At 32.4% G+C, this 18813-nt stretch overlaps 1 protein-coding gene across 1 annotated transcript in view; it reads right to left on the bottom strand.

The window, feature by feature from the left end:
- LOC129218337 (uncharacterized) overlaps positions 1-18813 on the bottom strand; it is a 148893-nt gene that overhangs the window by 64377 nt on the left and 65703 nt on the right. Inside the window, exon 10 of the mRNA XM_054852576.1 lies at positions 1144-1290. Within this exon, the coding sequence (XP_054708551.1) occupies positions 1144-1290 (147 nt within the window). The remainder of the gene's footprint in view (positions 1-1143; positions 1291-18813) is intronic.

The following is an 18813-nucleotide window of genomic DNA, read 5'->3' as shown; positions in this document are numbered from 1 at the left end:
GGCCACTGATTTTCATTGGGGATTGTAAATTGACTAGGACCAGTCTAGCTGGGCCCAGAGCCTGTTGCTGGTCGTCACTTTTGTATTTGTATTTGTATAAGGAAAGCCTTTTAAAGTGCGAGTTTCACTTTTTGGCAAACATTTTCTTTAAACTTACGATTTGCAAAAAAATGAAGGTCATTGCTTAATTCAGTTCTGGCCAAAAAAAAAAAAAAAAAAGGTTTTGTATACGACACACAGCCATTGCAGCTTGTATTAATATATTAAATTGTATTAATAGATTAAAACAAATAGACATAAAACATTGTTTATTCTCTGGATTTGTATTAACTATTGTAGTTTTTGTGATTGAAGAGAATTAATATTTTACTTGCGCAGTGTTGTAGTCTTGGGGGAGGGGGGACGACGACGGGAGGGGTGTGCTTTTACACATCCGAGCTTTAATTAACGAAATCAAAAAAAAAAGTTTTTAAAAAGGTGAGGATGGGGGTTGGGGAATGCTAGAGTATAAATAGAAAGTAGAGGTATGTGTATTCCTGTATTACCCCGAACTACAATGCTGGCCAAATTATTAGACTAAATAGTTTTTTTTTCTGTTTTTTGTACACTATTTGTACTGAAATACTATATATTTTACTGTTAAAGTACAGTACATTCTGTACACTGATTATTACGTTATTTTAGCATAATTTAATGTTTGCAGGTGGCAGCACTTTCTGCTTTGTTTATGCTCTTTGTTTATCTACCTACCAGAAACATAACCTCAATCAGCTTAAACAGTTCACTAGTTCTTTTTATTAGTGTGTTCTGTTGTATTTAAAGTTAGTTTTAGGTAATTAGTGAGTATGTGTATGTGAGTATATATAATAGTGAATGTAAATAATTTTTTACCTCCTTTTTTAAAAAGTTAAAAAATGGTGTAAACCTTGGAAAAAGTATGCCGAAAAGATCAAGAACAAGGGAATGAATACTAAATTTTGATAATTGTTTCGCTGTTCGTTAATGTGTCTATAATTATGTAATCAATAAAGAATTTGCTTTTAAAACAGTCTTAGTCTAATAATTTGTCCAGCACTGTACATCACTGCACTTGCTTGAAGTCTGACTTTAGTACTTAGTTTATGTAATATAATTAACTGTTACCAACGGACGGCTTTTTGCAAATGAAACGTCCAGGATGGTTGCAGTTCTTCGCAGTCCAACGTAAAGCGTTTGAGTTCCTGAGATGTTTCCATTGAATAGCTAGGCACGAAGTCCTTTGAGAGTCATCAGAGCGCAAAATCCTCATGTCTGGAAGGAAAAAAGAAAAACAAATGAAGCAATAATTCAAATATTATGAAAATCTTCGAATAAGGTGGGTGCACCATATAAGGCCATGTAGAACCGTAAAATCCCCCCCCCCCCTTTTTATGTGGGATAGAAAAATTCTCTAGATTAGGAATTTATCACCATCAGAAAGCATAACTGCTGATAAAACGTTATCAAAACAAGCACATTTTTATCAAAAAAGGAGCAACCGTTATTTCAAAAGAGATTTTTCAAAAATACTTGATCTTATTGAACAGTAAAATATGTCTAGAAGAATCTGCGCTGTACCAATTATAGTATGGCTCTGGTAACTAGATGTTTGACTTTGAACCAACTCATTTATGTTTATGTTTAAAGAGGAGACATTCTTAGGTCGGCACAACGCCACTAATCGTTATCGCACCATTAAGCGGCTTTCTTGACCCCTATGTTAACAAATGGAATCGTTTAAGCCTCAGCAGATTGGAAGTCATCTTAGCAGAACCAAACTATACATTGTTCAGATTACTTAAATTTTTATCTGGCTGCAGGAACCTTCCAGGTAATGGTTTATCTTTTCGTTATTAATTTTTTAAAGAGCCGTATAATATTATAGTGACACATAGTTACATTTATATTTACCCAGAAATCAAGACTAGGTCAAATGAACTATTATTACAATATTTTAATGACATCTAAATCATTTAAATCAGAAAAATATCAACTTCGAAGTGTTTGTCACACTGGATCCAATCTTTCACAGAAGGAAAAATCGTACTTCAATTTGCCCTTCACAAATATTACGATATTTCGATTATGTATAATATTGAAAACAAGATCAGCCTACAAACTACCATCACCAATTACAACCATTTTAATCCAAGCCAGAACATAACATTAATTATTTACACTCAGTATTAAAATGTCTTAAAACGCCGATCGAAGAGGCATAAATTATTTTGTTTCATTTCATCCCCAACATAAGCTAATATATTTTCTCTTTACGAAAATGCCATTTATTTACTTTTTTTCAATGAAAAGAGCCCATTTCGCTTAAACGCGCGGACAGCACTCAAGCTAAATTTTTATGGCTCATAAAAATGATTGAAAGTACCTCTTTCAAGTGATCAATATACGTATATATGGACTTAGTCCGTACTTTTTTTTATGTGAGATATTTCATGTAAACTGCTGCTATATATGCCTTAAAATTCTAATTATTTAAAACAATTTCATATGAACAAGTTTTACTGTGAAAAATAATAGCACATTTATAAAACTGATGCTAAAGCATTTACGCGTAAGACCTCTCATACTAAATGTTTGCACTCGTTGAGCTGTTTCGTATTTCTTTTCGCCTTTATGCAAAAAAATAATTGTACTAAATGTATTGTAAATTTCGTTACGAACTTTATTTGGTAGTGGGCATTTTTTGTGGGAATTTTGTGCTCCAGAAAAACCACAAAAATCGAAATATAAATCGTACCTAACATTAACTGGTGGGGGGTTTGTACCCAAGAAGAATTGAAATTTTACTTTCGCTTTGAAATTTACCAGTACGTTTAATGCTTTACACATGTGCTTTATACATATGCCACTTGCAGAGCTCTTATGGCTGATGCCCTCAAACCTGCTTTTGTGCGGTCTTTTTTTCTGCGACTCCTTTTGTAAGATTTTTCTTATGCATTTTTTACTTCCTTTTACAAAAAGAAAGTATTGTATTCGCGAAAAAAATTTCACTCAAAAATCGACCTTAATTTCCATTTTGCTCACCCCCGAATGAATGTTGAGTTTTTTTTTCAGACCGACTACACGTGCATATATACCTAAGAACGTCTAGACGCCCGAAATATCCATTTTGAAGAATCCGGAGTTAATTACAACGAGTTTTCTCGTGATGTCTGTATGTGCGTATGTATGTCGCATAACTCAAGAACGGTATGTCCTAGAAAGTTGAAATTTGGTACGTAGATTCCTAGTAGGGTCTAGTTGTGCACCTACTCTTTTGGTTGCATTCGGGTGTTTCTAAAGGGGTCTTTTGCACCTTTTTTTGGGGGGGGGGAATCATTGTTAATTTCGATGCAAACTCAAGTGGTGTTACAATATGGCGGACACTTGGCGATATATCGCCAAATTGTTGTAAATCAAAAATTATTTTTTTATTGTTGAATGATCAACTTCTTGTAATTAAAATGTCCCAAAATACTATACTTTGCCAACAATCTTTGAGTTGAATCGCACCATTCCTGCGGTCACTCATCTGGTGTGCTAATTCTACATTAGCTACCACTTTGTTTGGCTCTCTTGGCACCCCTAAGAGGTTTTTTGCCTCCAGCTCAGGGAATTCCTATTCCGGGCTGATGAGTGCTAAAAAGCACGAAACTTCAGTTCTCGGATGGAATAACTAGCTGGCGGTGTATTTAAGTATGAAATAGTTCATTTTATTTACTTTTTCAATCTTTTGTCAAATCATTTACGTATTCATTTATTAATTATTTCATTTACATTCCTTTATTGAATAATTTACTTATTTGTTCATCCATTAACGTATTTTCTTATGCATTCACTATTTTATTGACTGATTTATTTTTACTCAATTATTAACTTATTTATTTATTTATTTATTCGCTTATTGTTTCATTTCATTTTCATTTTTTCATTCATTATTTTATTTCATCATTTTTTTTGATCAAAAATATCTATAATAATCGAATAGAAAGTATTTCATTAGAAAAATGTTTTATTTTTCCCTGTGCCCCATGAAAAAAATTTAAGTAAAATAATTCCACCTTTTTTTGGAGGTACAAATTTACTGATGAAAATGAAAAATATTGATTCAATTTAACATTTATTATAAAATATATTGTTCTTTCTTTGTGTACAATAATTTTCAGAACAAATTTCCAACGTGCTCATTTTTAGAAGAGTAAGTTATCCTTATCATTTCACTTTGCCCCACATTCCCTTACATAGAAGTGAAATAAGGCATACGATGTCAATAAATATGACATGATAAAAATAAAACTTTTAAAGAGTAATAATGCAATATTATAACTCAATACAGGGAATCAAATATCTATAACCAGTTTTAGTTAACACCCAATCCAACGTACAGGTGATGGAACTTTTTCTAACATTTGCACATGATATTTACTAATTGGAACAAATACACTGGAAGCAATTATATATTTATTTGCTCTGCTCAATTTTTTTTGCTGCAATGTCATAAATAAATTACAGTTATATAATTGGCAAATTCGAAATTGCGGTAGATTTAATAAAAGAAAAGTTCGCATTATTGACAACGCAAATGCTTCTAAATTCCCCAGGTACGATTTTGAAACCCTTTTCGCTTTTATATTTCTCATCAACTCATTTTTGTACAAAAAATGTAGATAAAAGAGCATTTTTGAAGCTTTCGAAGTCGTGCGTATTTAATGCTTATTTCAAGAGTGAAAATCTCTGGTTCTTACAAATTAAAAATATTGATCGCAATGTTGCTAATTTTAGCTTGGGTCTCGGTAAAACGTTCCTTCCTTATTAGCATGAAGGAATATTTTATCTGTTCTATGTAGATTCATAAAGTTCTGCGCATCAACAATTTAGACTCACTCAACTTTGAAAAAGCATCATTTATTGAAGTTCGATTTTAAATATGCAAGAACTAGTTACAACAAAGCACTGCATGTAAAATTAAAAGCATGTGAATCACTTGCTTTTCATTTTTCGGTTATATTTAAAGTCGCATATTTAAATTTTTCGTTTTAAACCTGCAGCATTGAAACTAGTGTTCTAAAAAACCAATTTTTTTTTTTTTTTTTGAGTTGGAAACACGTACAACACACTTATTTAAATTAATGAAGAAATTATTTTTTTTTTAAACTTAAATTTTGTTGGGGGAAGTTTTTCCTCCTTTTTGTCTCATAATTACTGAAAGGAAATAAACGCGCGGAACATGAAGGAAGTTCTAAAAACAAAAACTTAAAAGCAACAGGGGGGAAAAAAAACTAAACTAAAAAAAAAAAAAAAAAAACGTGTATCCAAAAATTTATCTATTTACAAAAATTCTCTTACACAAGCAACAGAAACAATGAGCATTTATCCATACATACCACTCATTATTTAATATACAATTTTTTTGATGCTACTAAATCGAAATAAGATAATATAATACTCGTTTTTTTTTGTACAGTACAGTAACATCTTAACTACAACGGCATCACTAGTTTGGAAATAATTGTTTATATTTGTAAACATTAATTCATATGCTGCACAGAAGTAATGTGGTTAGTCACTGGCATTAAACCAGATTTTTATTTTGAACATATGTTTACATATTTTTCTAATCTGTTTTTTTTTATAGATCCACAGCAAAACAAAAATTGCTTTTGTGAATTTTTTTTTCTGGCAAGTGATGTAAAAATATGCCAGCTATAGCCTTTGCTCAAATTTCTTGCCTCAACAAAAAACCAGGTTGTATTTATTACGGCCCAATTAGCTGTTATTAATTATCTTTTCCGTTTTTACTTCCTTTTACAAAAAAAGAAGTATTGTATTCGCGAAAAAATTTTCATCCAAAAATCGACCTCAATTTCCATTTTGCTCACCCCCGAGGGAATGTTGAGTTTTTGCTTCGACTCATCCACACGTGGATAAGTGCCTAAGAACGTATAGACACGCGAAATATCCATTTTGACGATTCCCGTGTTAATTAAAACGAGTTTTCTCGTGACTTCTGTATGTACGTATGTATGTGAGTGCTTATGTGCGTATGTATGTATGTCGTATAACTCAAGAACGGTATGTCCTAGAAAATTGAAATCTGGCAGGTAGACTCCTAGTGGGGTCTAGTTGTGCACCTCCTCTTTTGGTTCCATTCGGGTGATTCTAAAGGGGATTTTTGCCCCTTTTTGGGGGGAAATCATTGTTAATTTCGATGTAAACTCCAGTGGTGTTACAATTTGGCGGATACTTGGCGATTTATCGCCAGTCTTTTGGTCGCCAAGTTTTATGATTTTTTTTTTTTTCAAATCTGGTTTCAATTTGGCCACTGTTGGTGATATTTAGTGCAAACTATTGAATCACATTAAAATTGCCAATATGGGGAAAATGACAAAAAAATGGAGTAAAAGGAAGTCATGGGATACACACATCAGCTCGTTTTTTTTTTCCTTTTGTAACTAACGGTACCTGAAAAACGTTGCCAATAGTTGGGTCGCATCCCACACTTTCGTGAACATGTTAGTTGTGTAAATAGAAATAGATCTTTCGCGAATCATACTTTTTTCAAGTAAATAAATTGCTGGAATATTATATAATATTTAAGGGATCTAAGATTATACCTGGTGAAGGTGTTTTTGACACTTCTTCTGGGGTAGTTTTTCCTGGACTTCCAAAAATTAACAAATTTGATCGCGTAGGAAGAGCCATTTTACGGTTCGGTATAATATCATGAGAAATCTGAGTGTCTTCTCGTCTTCAGTGGATATCGAGAAAAACAACAGATTGAGAAAGTTGGATATGAGTTACCAATGAGGAACAAGTCAAAATAATTTTGAAGCGTTGCCTTTTTATTTACAAGAACAACAGTTTATCACCCTTGTATTTGTTCCATAACTTAAAGTCTTAATCATAAAACTTGAGGATTTTAAGACATGTTGTCTCAATGAAAAGTAAAAGATGTAACTTAAATATTATTTGTGTTTAATAATTTACAAAATAAACTTGAACTTTAGGGACATTCAAGTCCCAAAGGGTTACAGTGTAAGAAAAGGATTTAGGAAATGTTCATCAATTTTCTTATACAACATGGAGTAGTGCTACAGCTTTCTTGCAACATGAAAAGGGAAATCTATATTGAAATCACTCTCAAGTTATTCAATACTAATTAAATTGCATTATTAAATATTTCGAAGTATAATGCCAGATTTTAATGCTTCTTCCTTTCTAAAATATTTCTTCTTATTTTAAGAAAATCGATTCATAACTTGTCAAAGTAAACGTGCAATTAGTAAGAACTACCGGAAAACCTAAACCAGGCACGTTCAGGAATTATTAAGAGCAAACACTTTTCAATTAGCTTAAAAGGCAGGCACACTAATACCTTTCACTCCTTGTTTAAGCGCTGCGTCAAAAGAATTAAGTACGGCTCATCAAATGCAGTAAAGAGAGAGAATAATATTTTAAAGCTTTGAACAATTTGTTTCTGAAAAAATCGAGGCAAGTTTTTACGAAAGACGGTAATTAATCCCACGGTATTAATCCCTGAAAAGCTTTGTAAGGTGTTTTCCTTCTTCTGAAAACAACTCTTGTTAATTACTTTTGAAGTATAAATGAACAGATTCCAAAAGAATAAAAATGCAGCACTTAATTTGAAAATAACTATTATCTATCGAATTTAAATTAAACATAGTATTTGTAGTTTTTTAACTAGCATCACCTCCTGAAAGCACTGCAAAATATTTTGCTTAACAGTTCTCCAAACAACATCATTCTGATTTTATTTTCAAATTTCTTGTTCAAAAAAAAAAAAAAAAGTGGTTCAATTTCTTCTTTAGAGAAACAATGCATTATAAAGGGTGCCCGCTAAAGTCCCTTGTCACCCTCTTAATTTTGAAATGGCGGTTGCTATGTTTATGAACATGGTATTATTGTAAATCGAATATGCACTACCGAATGAGACCGCTCACAGCGCCACCTGGTGGAAAGCTGTGAAGTTAGCTTTCGCATCTTGAAAACGCAATGAGATAAGGGGAAAAAGTGAATTATAAAGTTATACAGCGTTAAATTTTAGTACGGAAAGGCACCTTATTAACATGGAAAAATAGAACGTTTAAAACGTGCATTTGGTTTTCTTGATTTCACGTAAATGTCCCGGATTTACAATCCTGTGACGTCAAGAAATTTAGACGGAAAGCTAAATAATAAACTTCCGGGAAAAAACACGACACCTGAATGTCAAATAAAGATATATTGTTACTTCTTGTTATTCTTTTTCTATGTTAGATCATTTTTTCAAGTCACAGTGCAAGAAATCACGGAAAAACAAATGCGCGTTTAGCGTTCTATTCTTTGCACTGATGTTCACAGGGTGTTATGTCGTACTAAATAAAAGTCGTACTCTATCTCAATTCGTATTCGAGACAGAAATTCTAACTCCACAGTTTTTCACCAGGTGGCGCTGCGAGTGGTCTCATTCGGTGGCGCATATCCGATTTACTATACCTAGACACCAACGTTTATAAAGATAGCAGCAGCCGTTCTGAAATTAAGAGAGTGACTAGGGACTTTAGTGGGCAGACCGTATATTAGAGTGAATCATAAGTTTTACAATAAATTACTGCGTAATTTACCTTGTACTGTACTGTTAACTTTAGAAACTTTGCATTCAAAGTACAGGTCATCACGATCTACCGTTTTAAACTAACTTTCAGCCAGTTCTTCGGTACCAGGGTGATAATAATATTGTATTACGACTTTTGATGATGTTTATAACCGTCTAATAATAAAAATAAATATTATAATGGCAATATTTTTGCTCTGATATGATCCACCGAATCTTCATTTTTACAAAAGCATATGTTTCGTGTTGCCGCCGCTGCGTTATGGCCGAATTCGAACTCATAATGCAAAAGTTGTCTAATTAACTTAGTTTGACTATGGATTTTTAACCTGTTCACTTCACATATCTTGTATCACAACCCAATGATTGTATGTGATGACTAAGCCTAAATACCGTTTTTTTCCGCACTCTACGCACCTGGGTTTACTCTAATAGTAATCATTTCCAGTAAGTGAAATAATGCAAAGTTAAACTCCGCCGACTTAATTATCTACATCAGATAAATGAGTCGGCTGGGTGACGTAGTGGTAAGGCGTTGACCTAATACGCCTTTAGTTCTATGTTTTGACCCGTGGTCCAGCCAGTGGCCAGTCGGTGGATTTTCGAGAAACAGAAAATCGACAATGTCCCTGTCGTATGGTTATGCGGCAGGTAAAAGGTCCTTTGGGTATTCGTTTAGCTTTCAACTTCTTCGTCAAAACTAAAATCCCTACTTCGTTTTCGCATCGAAGAAAGCTTGGTTGTCTCCATCTGGGGAGAAACTGGGCGTCAAAATTCTCTGTGCCATTGTCATCCGCTCCTTAATGGTGGCACATGAAAGCCTGGATACCATATCAGAGGATCGCACTAGGTCTGTACATAAGGCTAAAATCCCATAATAATAGCGGCCTTATTAAAAAGAAACAAAAGTCAGGCAATTGATACCGGGAAAAAAATGCAAGACATTGTGTTTCATTTTATAGTGTTTTTCTTGTTTTTTTAGTTAATGCTGAGAATGGTAAAGATCTTTCTCAGACTTCCTGAATTTTGACAATTTTCTTTTTATTTAAAGCGCATAAAGCCGCACAAAAAAAACCTTTTATATTTCCTTCGTCACAAAGTCATTTTTTTTACTCATTTTTTAAAAAATGTTAGTAGCCATTTTATTTAATGATCAATAATTACATTCATCATGTAAAAGGGGAAAAAAAACAGAGCAGTTTAACTAACGTTTAATAGCTAAAAGAAAATAATGTTCGAACTGCCGCAAAAATAATGCGTTCATTCAAATTGAATAAAAAATATCTGTCTAAAGATACAAGATGTATCTCAAATATCCGGAATCAATGAAGATGATTTCTTGGCTTTGGTGATTGTGGATACAAGTGAATAAAATTTTGAAAAAAAAAAAAAAAAAAAAAATTAGAACCGACTTCAAAATTGCTCTAAAAAGAAAAATAATTTTTTCTTTAAACACCATCGATAATGCTTTTAAACATAATTTTTGAAGTTGGCGCAAAAACAAAACTTAAAATCCAGTGTAACCATGCTTCGTTCATATTTTTTTTCAGAAAAGCATCCAAAGTTACGAACGAAACATTTATATCGCTATTCAAATATGCTGTCATCAATGCATAATGTATGTGATAGTGAAGAAACTGGTCCTGATTAAATTTATAGTTGTATTTGAGTTATGGCTGTGAATGATTTTATCTATCGTTTTTGCGCCAACTTCAAAAATTATGTTTAAAAGCATTATCGATGGTGTTTAAAGACTAAAATTATTTTTCACTTTTTAGAGCAATTTTGAAGTCGGTTCTATTTTTTTTTCAAATTTTTTTATTTCATTCTTTTTAGTGTAAATGTAGGTATTTCAGAAATAATAAGAAGTTACCATCACGAAACTTCACATTTTTTTCTTAAAAATGCTCCATACTAAAAAAAAAAAAAAAAACTATTGACACGCGTTAAACTTTAAGCGATTGGCACTAAAAACTTATCTTTGTTCCTCTCTGGAAATCATGCGTAGTTAATTTAATTATAACCATTTAAGTATTACGTTTTTCCTAACTAATTTACATTCCACAGCATCTAAGTTGCTCATGATGCAATCCTGTATTTTCTTACTTAGCCCCGATCATCTGTTATCGGCATAGATGATAACGATAAAAATACTACAGAGTAGTTGAATCAAACCTAATGGTAGCATTGTGAAGGCTAAGCAGATCCTAATCACTGCATCACCTCGCTTCCAGGTTAGGTTTACCCCTACTATGGAGCAATAGCACTGAAGAAAGGAAGATTTTGATAATTCACATAGGGTTACTATAAATCAGCAGGGTTACTAAAATAAAATTATTTACGCAAAAAATGAGACGACAGCGCCAGATTCCCCATTATCGAAATATCCCTTGAAGAAATTTGATGCTTGCTTCAGAGAAGTCTTCATTCAAAATTATTATTACAATTACTATTAATGTTATATGGCACCAAACTTTTATAACAATGAGTTTCCTATTGTCGCGTAGATGAAGATAGCGAAGACAATGTGAAAGCCAAATGAAGCGAATACTCGTTACTCTCAACTCGAGATCTTTATTCAGAACCACGAATGAACGTTACATCTCCTTATATACAACTTGAGAAAGTGCTGGAACTTTCCAGACTTTGAAAGATACAGAAATTAATAGAAGATTCGAGAAAATACGGGAAACATTAGAAACGAAATTTTAGTAAAATTCACTTTGTCCTAGTCGGGATTTGAACCCGGGTCGCTCGTGTGGGAGGCGAGAATTCTACCACTGAGCCACCGTTATCCACGGATGAAAAGTGCGAACTTCGCTACAAAATCATTTAATAGGGAAATTGCATAAAATTTACTGTTTTTTGCCCATAACTTTTTTTCTAAAGAACAAATATGGTCAAACAAAGTATTGGGACCTAAGTTGAGCTATCCCCTATCCATTAAAAAAAGAATCATCAAAATCGGTTCACTAGGTGAGACGCTATGAGTGGACAAACAAACAAAAAAAAAAAAAAAAACATACATACGGTATGAATTGATAACCGCCTTCTTTTTGAAGTCGGTTAAAAAGATTGAGTAGGAGAAGCTGCTGTACCCACAGACAATATTTACTTTTCAATTTTTGCTGGTCTCTGGGAATGGATAATCGATCGGAAAATTTTTCTTGCAGAATCTACAACTTATCATCTAATTTGGCCATTTTTTTCAGGCGAAATTCTCAAAGCTTTCAACCTCAAAATAGTTTTCTTAAAAACCATCTTTTTTGTCCGCGGGTACAACAACCCGTTCACCCCGCGGACAGGTGCCTTTGTACCCATGGACATATAAAAAAATAATATATAAATAGGTCTGAGGAACTCAATTATACTCAATGAATTTTCGTAAGCCATTTTATATTGAAATACTTCAAACATCCATTGAAAATAACATTAAATGAAATATCCAACAGAAATTAAACTTTGAAAATTAATCGAAGGTTTTTTCCCTTTTTTTATTTTTCTTAATCTTTAACATCAATGATCTATTTAAAAAAGTTATTAGTCTTAAGAGAGTTAATGATGTGATAAAAGATTAATATGTTTTTAAAGAAAATAGCTAGATTCATGATAGTATGGCACTCTATGTACCTACATAATAACTTTAATTTATATGCAAATTGAAACCTTTAACAAAAATTAACCCATTACAAAAAACTCAGTTTAGATTAAACCAAGAAAAATCTAGAAAAGTTGACTTCAAATGAAAACGAGTGGGATTGACGGTCTGTAGATCCTACAACAGGTGGCGGTTACTTCAACACTATATCTTCAAGCCCTACTTCAAATATTTCATCATTGTTGAAAGCAAATCTTGGACGTTGATGACCAGGCACCATTTTGAGGTACTTCACATTGTAAGAAGACTCAGGTGTGACCCAAGGAGACCAAAAATTGCTGTCCGTGGGTACACGTGGTTGTGTGTCCTTCGGTGCAAAGGTATGCCATTTTGGTTTTGCAAGGCAGTCACATCGACATGACCACAGTTTTACAACATTAAAAAACAGAAACAAAACCTTCTAAATGTAGGGAGAGGAAGTGTGAACCGTTCACAGTCCTGTGGAATCAAATGTACCCAAATTCTAATTTATCAATTCATGGGTAAAATTGAGGAATTTTTTATTGTATGCGCAACAGGGGTTGTCACCTACCTAATATGATTTTCAAAACTAAGTAAAACAAAACTTGAGATACATATCTACCTCAATATTTCCAAAATATCCTTATATATTATTTCTGTAGCCTGTTTTTGGTTTCTACGCGAGATTTTCCTCAATTCTTGATCGATTTCTTTGATTTACACCTTATTTTAAAGCTTATCGTGCAGGCTACTGACGAAAAATAGACCCACGGTCTAAAAATTGTTTTTTCGGGCAAAAAAACCTGTTTTAAAGTACCAGAATGAGATTTTCGGTTAAATTTATAACTTTAACTTGCACTGTTACCGACAGCGCTGAATAGCTTAATCGGCAGAGCGTTCGACTGGTAACCAGGAGAATGCGTGTTCGGGCCCACGTCCGGACAATATGCATCAAAAAATTAGAAAACTTTCGCGCATTACATGAACAATGGATAACAAAAATGAGGGAATACATGAGGTAGAAACGCTCCTAGCTGTTATGAAAACTTGATGCAACGCGAAGCTAAATTGATACTTAATTGTAAGGTTTTCTTTTTCTTAAGCTTTGGCTCCAGTAAGAAAATTAAAGCATAATGTAAGCGAAAATATAAGTATCAGGTTTAAGATTTCAGACTACAATAGAATTGTTTTTTGTTCAGTAAAATATAATAAATCGTATGTTGAAATATAGATTCTTCTAATGAGTTTTTGACTCTTTGTACAAATAAAAAAATTACTACCTCAATTTAAAGGGTAATATATATATTTTTCTTCTTTTTGCAAAAAAAAAAAAAACAAATAGCGTATCACATTTTTACCATATTTGAAAAGCTACGCTTAAAAAAGAATTTAGTTCAAATTATTTTGTATTTTAACCGTGCTGTTAAATGATGAACACGTGCTGCCATCTAAGCTATAAAGGTTCAAACAGCCTGCGATAACAAATTATAAAAACTTTCAAAAATAAAAGTACTTCTCGGCAAGAAAAAAAAAATTAAAATTAACCTGTGGTTTTTTTTTTTTTTGGTAGAGCGTTCGGCTATAAACTGTCTGAACTTCGGGCCAGTTCGGGCTGTCCGACATAATAGCAAATTTACATTATTATTACGCATTACATGTACTCATAACATACAGCAGGTAATACACGTAATAAAATAAATGCAGTGGGAATGCTATTTGGTGTTTCGACTCTTTTATGTAGGCTACAGTTATCATTCAGATAAGTTGACTGCTAATCGAAGGGTGTTCTTCCCTTTTTTTTAAAGCTTTGACTCCGTCCAGACTACGGAGCATAATGTAAGCATAAAAAAAAGTATTAGATATACCTGAAGGGAATCCTTTTTGTGCAGAAAAACATTTTCATTGTATACTGAAATGTAGATTTTTCTAATAGCAGTGTTCGAACTTTTGTACAAATGAAAAACTACAACCCCAAATTAAAACTACGAGTTTCACCCAGTAAATCTTTAATTATTTATTCGAATACGATACAAAACATTAAAATTATTATCAACTTCATTAGTAAGAAATCATTTTCTACTCCTCTGCTTTGGGCTGAAAAGAAAAAAAAAACATTTTGTCTACGCTCGAAAAATTACACTTAAAAAACGGATGCAGTTCAACTGGTTTTGGTTTTGAATTTTAGGTGTTTGATTAAAAGAAAAACAAGTGCGGGCATTTAAGCCGTACAGGTTAAAGAAGCCTGCTATGGCAAATTGTTAAACATTCAAAAATAAAAACACTTATTTTTTCAATCGAATTTATTACTTCTCTAGAATGTTAGTTTCAATCGCTACGTGAGATCTTCCTCATTCTTTAATCAAATTCCATGTTTTAAGAATAATTTTAAATCGTATCATGCTGGCTAATGACAAAACATAGACGCATGATCTTATATATTTTTTTCAGTAAAAAGCTTTTTTACTGTGTTATATTACGCATTCCTTTAATGAATAGCATTCGAAAAGGAAGGCTCAGTCGCTAGGTTTGTTGGAGCGTCGTACTGTTAATCAGTATGGCTTCAGTTCGAATCCATGCCACTAAATATCTCTTTAATGTTTCTTTTTTTTCCGTCAGATGCTCACATGGGCAGAACTGTATTTGCCACAACCTGTTTTTTCACATGCAAAATTACTGATTTTTCACGTGTCACTCAGCCACACTTTTAATGATATTTATTTTTGCATTGAAAATACGTATAACCAAAAGGGGAGCGATGGTCAAATTATCACAACGTTGTATAACGAGGTTTTGTTACTGATGTCTTCAAATTACATGACTTCTCTTGTGCGCTTACTTTTTTCCGTTTACTTTTTTGTTTTTTCTTCATAATATTCTTTCTTTGAAATTTTTAACGTGCGAAATGCCTTATGAAACAATTCGAAGTACAGTGCGGAGTTCCGCACGGGTCAACTAGTTAAACACTTATTCACAAAATCTGTTTTATTGCATTTTAAAATTAGGAAGTTATGTTGCTGCACTCTGTACTTTGAGTTCATTGAAAAAATAAAAAATAATTTAAAAAAAATTAAACTTTTGAAACCTTTGTCTTAGAAGGAGAATAAAAGTTGTTCATTCACTGGTCGGTATATTTAATAAAGTTATACATTTTAGAGTTTCATAGAAAACAATGAGAATTTCTTTAAAGAAATAGTTGGAAACGCATTCCTTTTGCGCATTTCTCTGGCGTATTTTCTTCTCAAATACTTGACAAAAAACTAAAACACTAATTAACAGTAAAAATTAAAGAGGTTATGAAAGAGAAAATAGTGTTTGAGAAGAAAAGTTCAGCTAAAATTAACACCTTTGCTTATTCTTGATAGAGAAAAAATGTTTTGAAACTGCTTTTACCGATAAAATCTTATGCAAATATTTTATCTTGAGCCTTCTTGATTCGAACTACAGTTTAATTTTCGGTTTATACTTTTTATGAAAAAGTTTACTTTCAATTCGCTAAAAATGTTCATTGCATGAAGCAGAAACCAGAGCACGCTGTCGACAATATATAGCGACATGACTTTCTCATATCGCAAAAACAGAAGTAACACAACTCAGAAAGTCTCGGTTTTACGCAGGGAATTACTTTTAGCGGATTTATTATCAAATACTACAGCAAGTCAATAAGTTTTGATGTTATGATGTTATGTTAATGATTGCTTTTTGAAGTCTAAACTAATAGTGCGTAATTCAAGTTCGATTCTTTGAAATTATGAAATTTTAATAATTTGTTACTATTTGTTTGTACGCTATCAGACGCCATTAATGCAAAATGACTGTGTGAGTTTTGTGGAAATAAAGAGCATTAAGTCTGGATTTTGAATCAATATAAACTAAGGAGGTTTGACCCGCTTTGTACAAAAATAGTTTTCTTTTTTTTCCCTCACTGTTACAAAATTTCCAAATTGACATTTTTCGTTTTGTTATAATGTCATGCAACGTTTTGCATTAATATTTTTCGTTTAAATCACTTATTAGTTTTTTAACAGTAATTTTTCCAGAGTGTCCAAATTGGGTTAAACGTTTCCACGCGAGGGAGGTTTGGCTCATTGATCCGTCAGCTCAGTTGGTTAGATTGCAGTACTAATAACATGAATTTCGTAAGACCTAAATCCCTGTATATGCTATGTATTCAGGGTTTTAGTGTGAGACCGATATACTCATGCGCAAAAAAAATGTCGTTTTAAACTGATTTTTTTCTTTGAAAGATTTCTGATCCAAATTTTCAGGAATATATTAACCGAAACTGATTGCTAGATTCTGAACTACAGTTGCATTGTTGCATTCAAATCACAAAATAAACAGTTTATTCTAACATGATACATAGCAGTATCATAAATATTTTTTCTTAAGGGTGCTTTTTTTTGTGGGTGCTTACTTAATTCTCACTAATATTATGAATGCGAAAGTGACTTTGTTTGTCTGTTTGTTACCTATTCACACCTTCATTACTCAAGCGATCATCTCATTTTCAATTAGCTTGAAGAAATCATTGAAAAGAAATATCTGTTGCCATTTTTTGCTCGAGTGTGAATAAATAAATTTCTTGCTTTTGATTTCAGCTCTTCCTGTAATGGGGCATTTAAAACTTCCCCGTTCAAGTTATTTCTTCGGGAGTCATTTATTCATTTATTTATTTATTTTTTGCACTGCCGGTAGAAGATAATCACGGATCTTTGGAGTGTTAATGGAAACTTTTACTATTGACTAATCCAATCAGGACTTCTAGATTTGTCTTTGACGTAATTTAAGAATGGTTGATGCTGATTTGAATTTGAAGGAATGACATAGTTATTCTAATAGAGATTTTAGAGAACTTATTTAAAGGGACTTTTTCGAAACTTTTGTTTTAATTCCAATGGGGATTAAAACAGAGAATGTTGTTGTTAGTTTAATTCTTTTTTTTTTAAATTCTGAAAGGCGTTTTTGGAACTATTTTCCTTGTCCAGATACGTATTTTTAGAGGTACTGTTGACATTATTTGAAAACTGTTATTCTTTGTTATTCTTATTCTAACAGGGATTGTTAGAAACAGATGTCTTTTTTTATAATCGGGAATTAAAAAAAAAAAAATCTAATGGAGAGTTTGAAGGACTAATGGAAAATTATAAAAGCTGCTGTTCTTACTGATGTGATAGGGATCTTTAACGAATATTTTCCCCACTGAATAAAGGATTTTTAGGCACTTATGCGGAGAGTGTAATGGGTATTTGGGATGCTTTTGTCTTATTTCTAATAAGGATTCAGGGAGTCTTTTGACGCTATTGTGGGTATGTTGCATTTCTAATATTCCCTTTATTTTAATGATCCCTTTTACCAATATTTCTCCTTATTCATTCGGGTGTTTTAATTTTTAGGGAAGTGTGAACTTTACTTACGAAGTTTTCTCATTTGAATGGGAATTTTTAGGGCCCAAGGTCCAAATTTCAACGGGGATTTTAAGGAATTGTTGCCATTATTCCAACGGGAAATTTTAAACTATACTTCTTTCTTTTATTTAATCTTGATTGTTGAGCACGAATCACTTGAAATAACTTTTTATTTTCGAGGTAGACTGTGCGAAGTATTTCATAAGTATTTAATAAAACTACAAAAGTGAGGAATCGGTTTAAAAATTTTTATTTTTGAACCACATTGGAGATGAATAAATAAGTAAATCACATGTTGGCTGTTTTTCCAAAAAATACGCTTCAAAAAAATTAGATTCCTGAACTACTGCTGCTGACCGCGATTGTTTCGCACGCTTCAGGTAGTATCCTGTATTTCACCTTATGTATCGATTATTTTTTTAAAGGTTTACCACGAAAAATTAAAATCACTGTTTATTTCAAGAAAAAATAAAGCTTTTAAGTAATGTCTATATTTTAAACTATTAAACAATCACTTTTCATTTTTAATCTAAAAAGTTGAACATAAAAAGGCTACGACCAGCGTTTAAAACTTTATACACATGTAAGATTGAAATTCATAATAATGATGAAATTTGGATTTTACCCTAAGTTTACCATTCCTGCGCGTTATGGTTTTTCTCTCGATGTATGTTGCAAAACAATATTTCTACCAGTAGCCAGTACAGTCAGATCCCGACTTACGCGAGGGATGCGTTCCAAGACCCCTCGAGTTGAAATTTTTTATAAGCATACCCAAATATTTCAAACATGTGTTAACACCCCTCAAATGTTTTCAAACCATTTCTTGACGATATATTACCGTATCTTCTATAAAGAACTGACTTTTTACTGTATTTTAAAAAAAAGCGTTACTATTTAACATAAATAAATGTTATGAAGCACAAAATCAATGATCAAAATCAATGATTTTTAAGTAATAAAAAAAATCTGTTATTCGCTTTTTACCTTATATGCCTATGTATTTCGTAGCGGTGACCCAAAATTTTATGTTTTTACGAATATTTAAGCCGTTGACAGTTACATATCACCAAGAGAGATACTCGTGTTCATGGATTAATAAAGTTTACTAGGGAAAATCACATGCTGGGTAGATAGTTTCAATGAATGAGCCCCTCTCT

The sequence above is a fragment of the Uloborus diversus genome, chromosome 3 (assembly GCF_026930045.1).
Source record: "Uloborus diversus isolate 005 chromosome 3, Udiv.v.3.1, whole genome shotgun sequence".
Classification (NCBI taxonomy): Eukaryota; Metazoa; Arthropoda; class Arachnida; order Araneae; family Uloboridae; genus Uloborus; species Uloborus diversus.
Note: the sequence above shows the minus strand (reverse complement) of the source record. Positions and strands in the feature narration are given on the sequence as shown.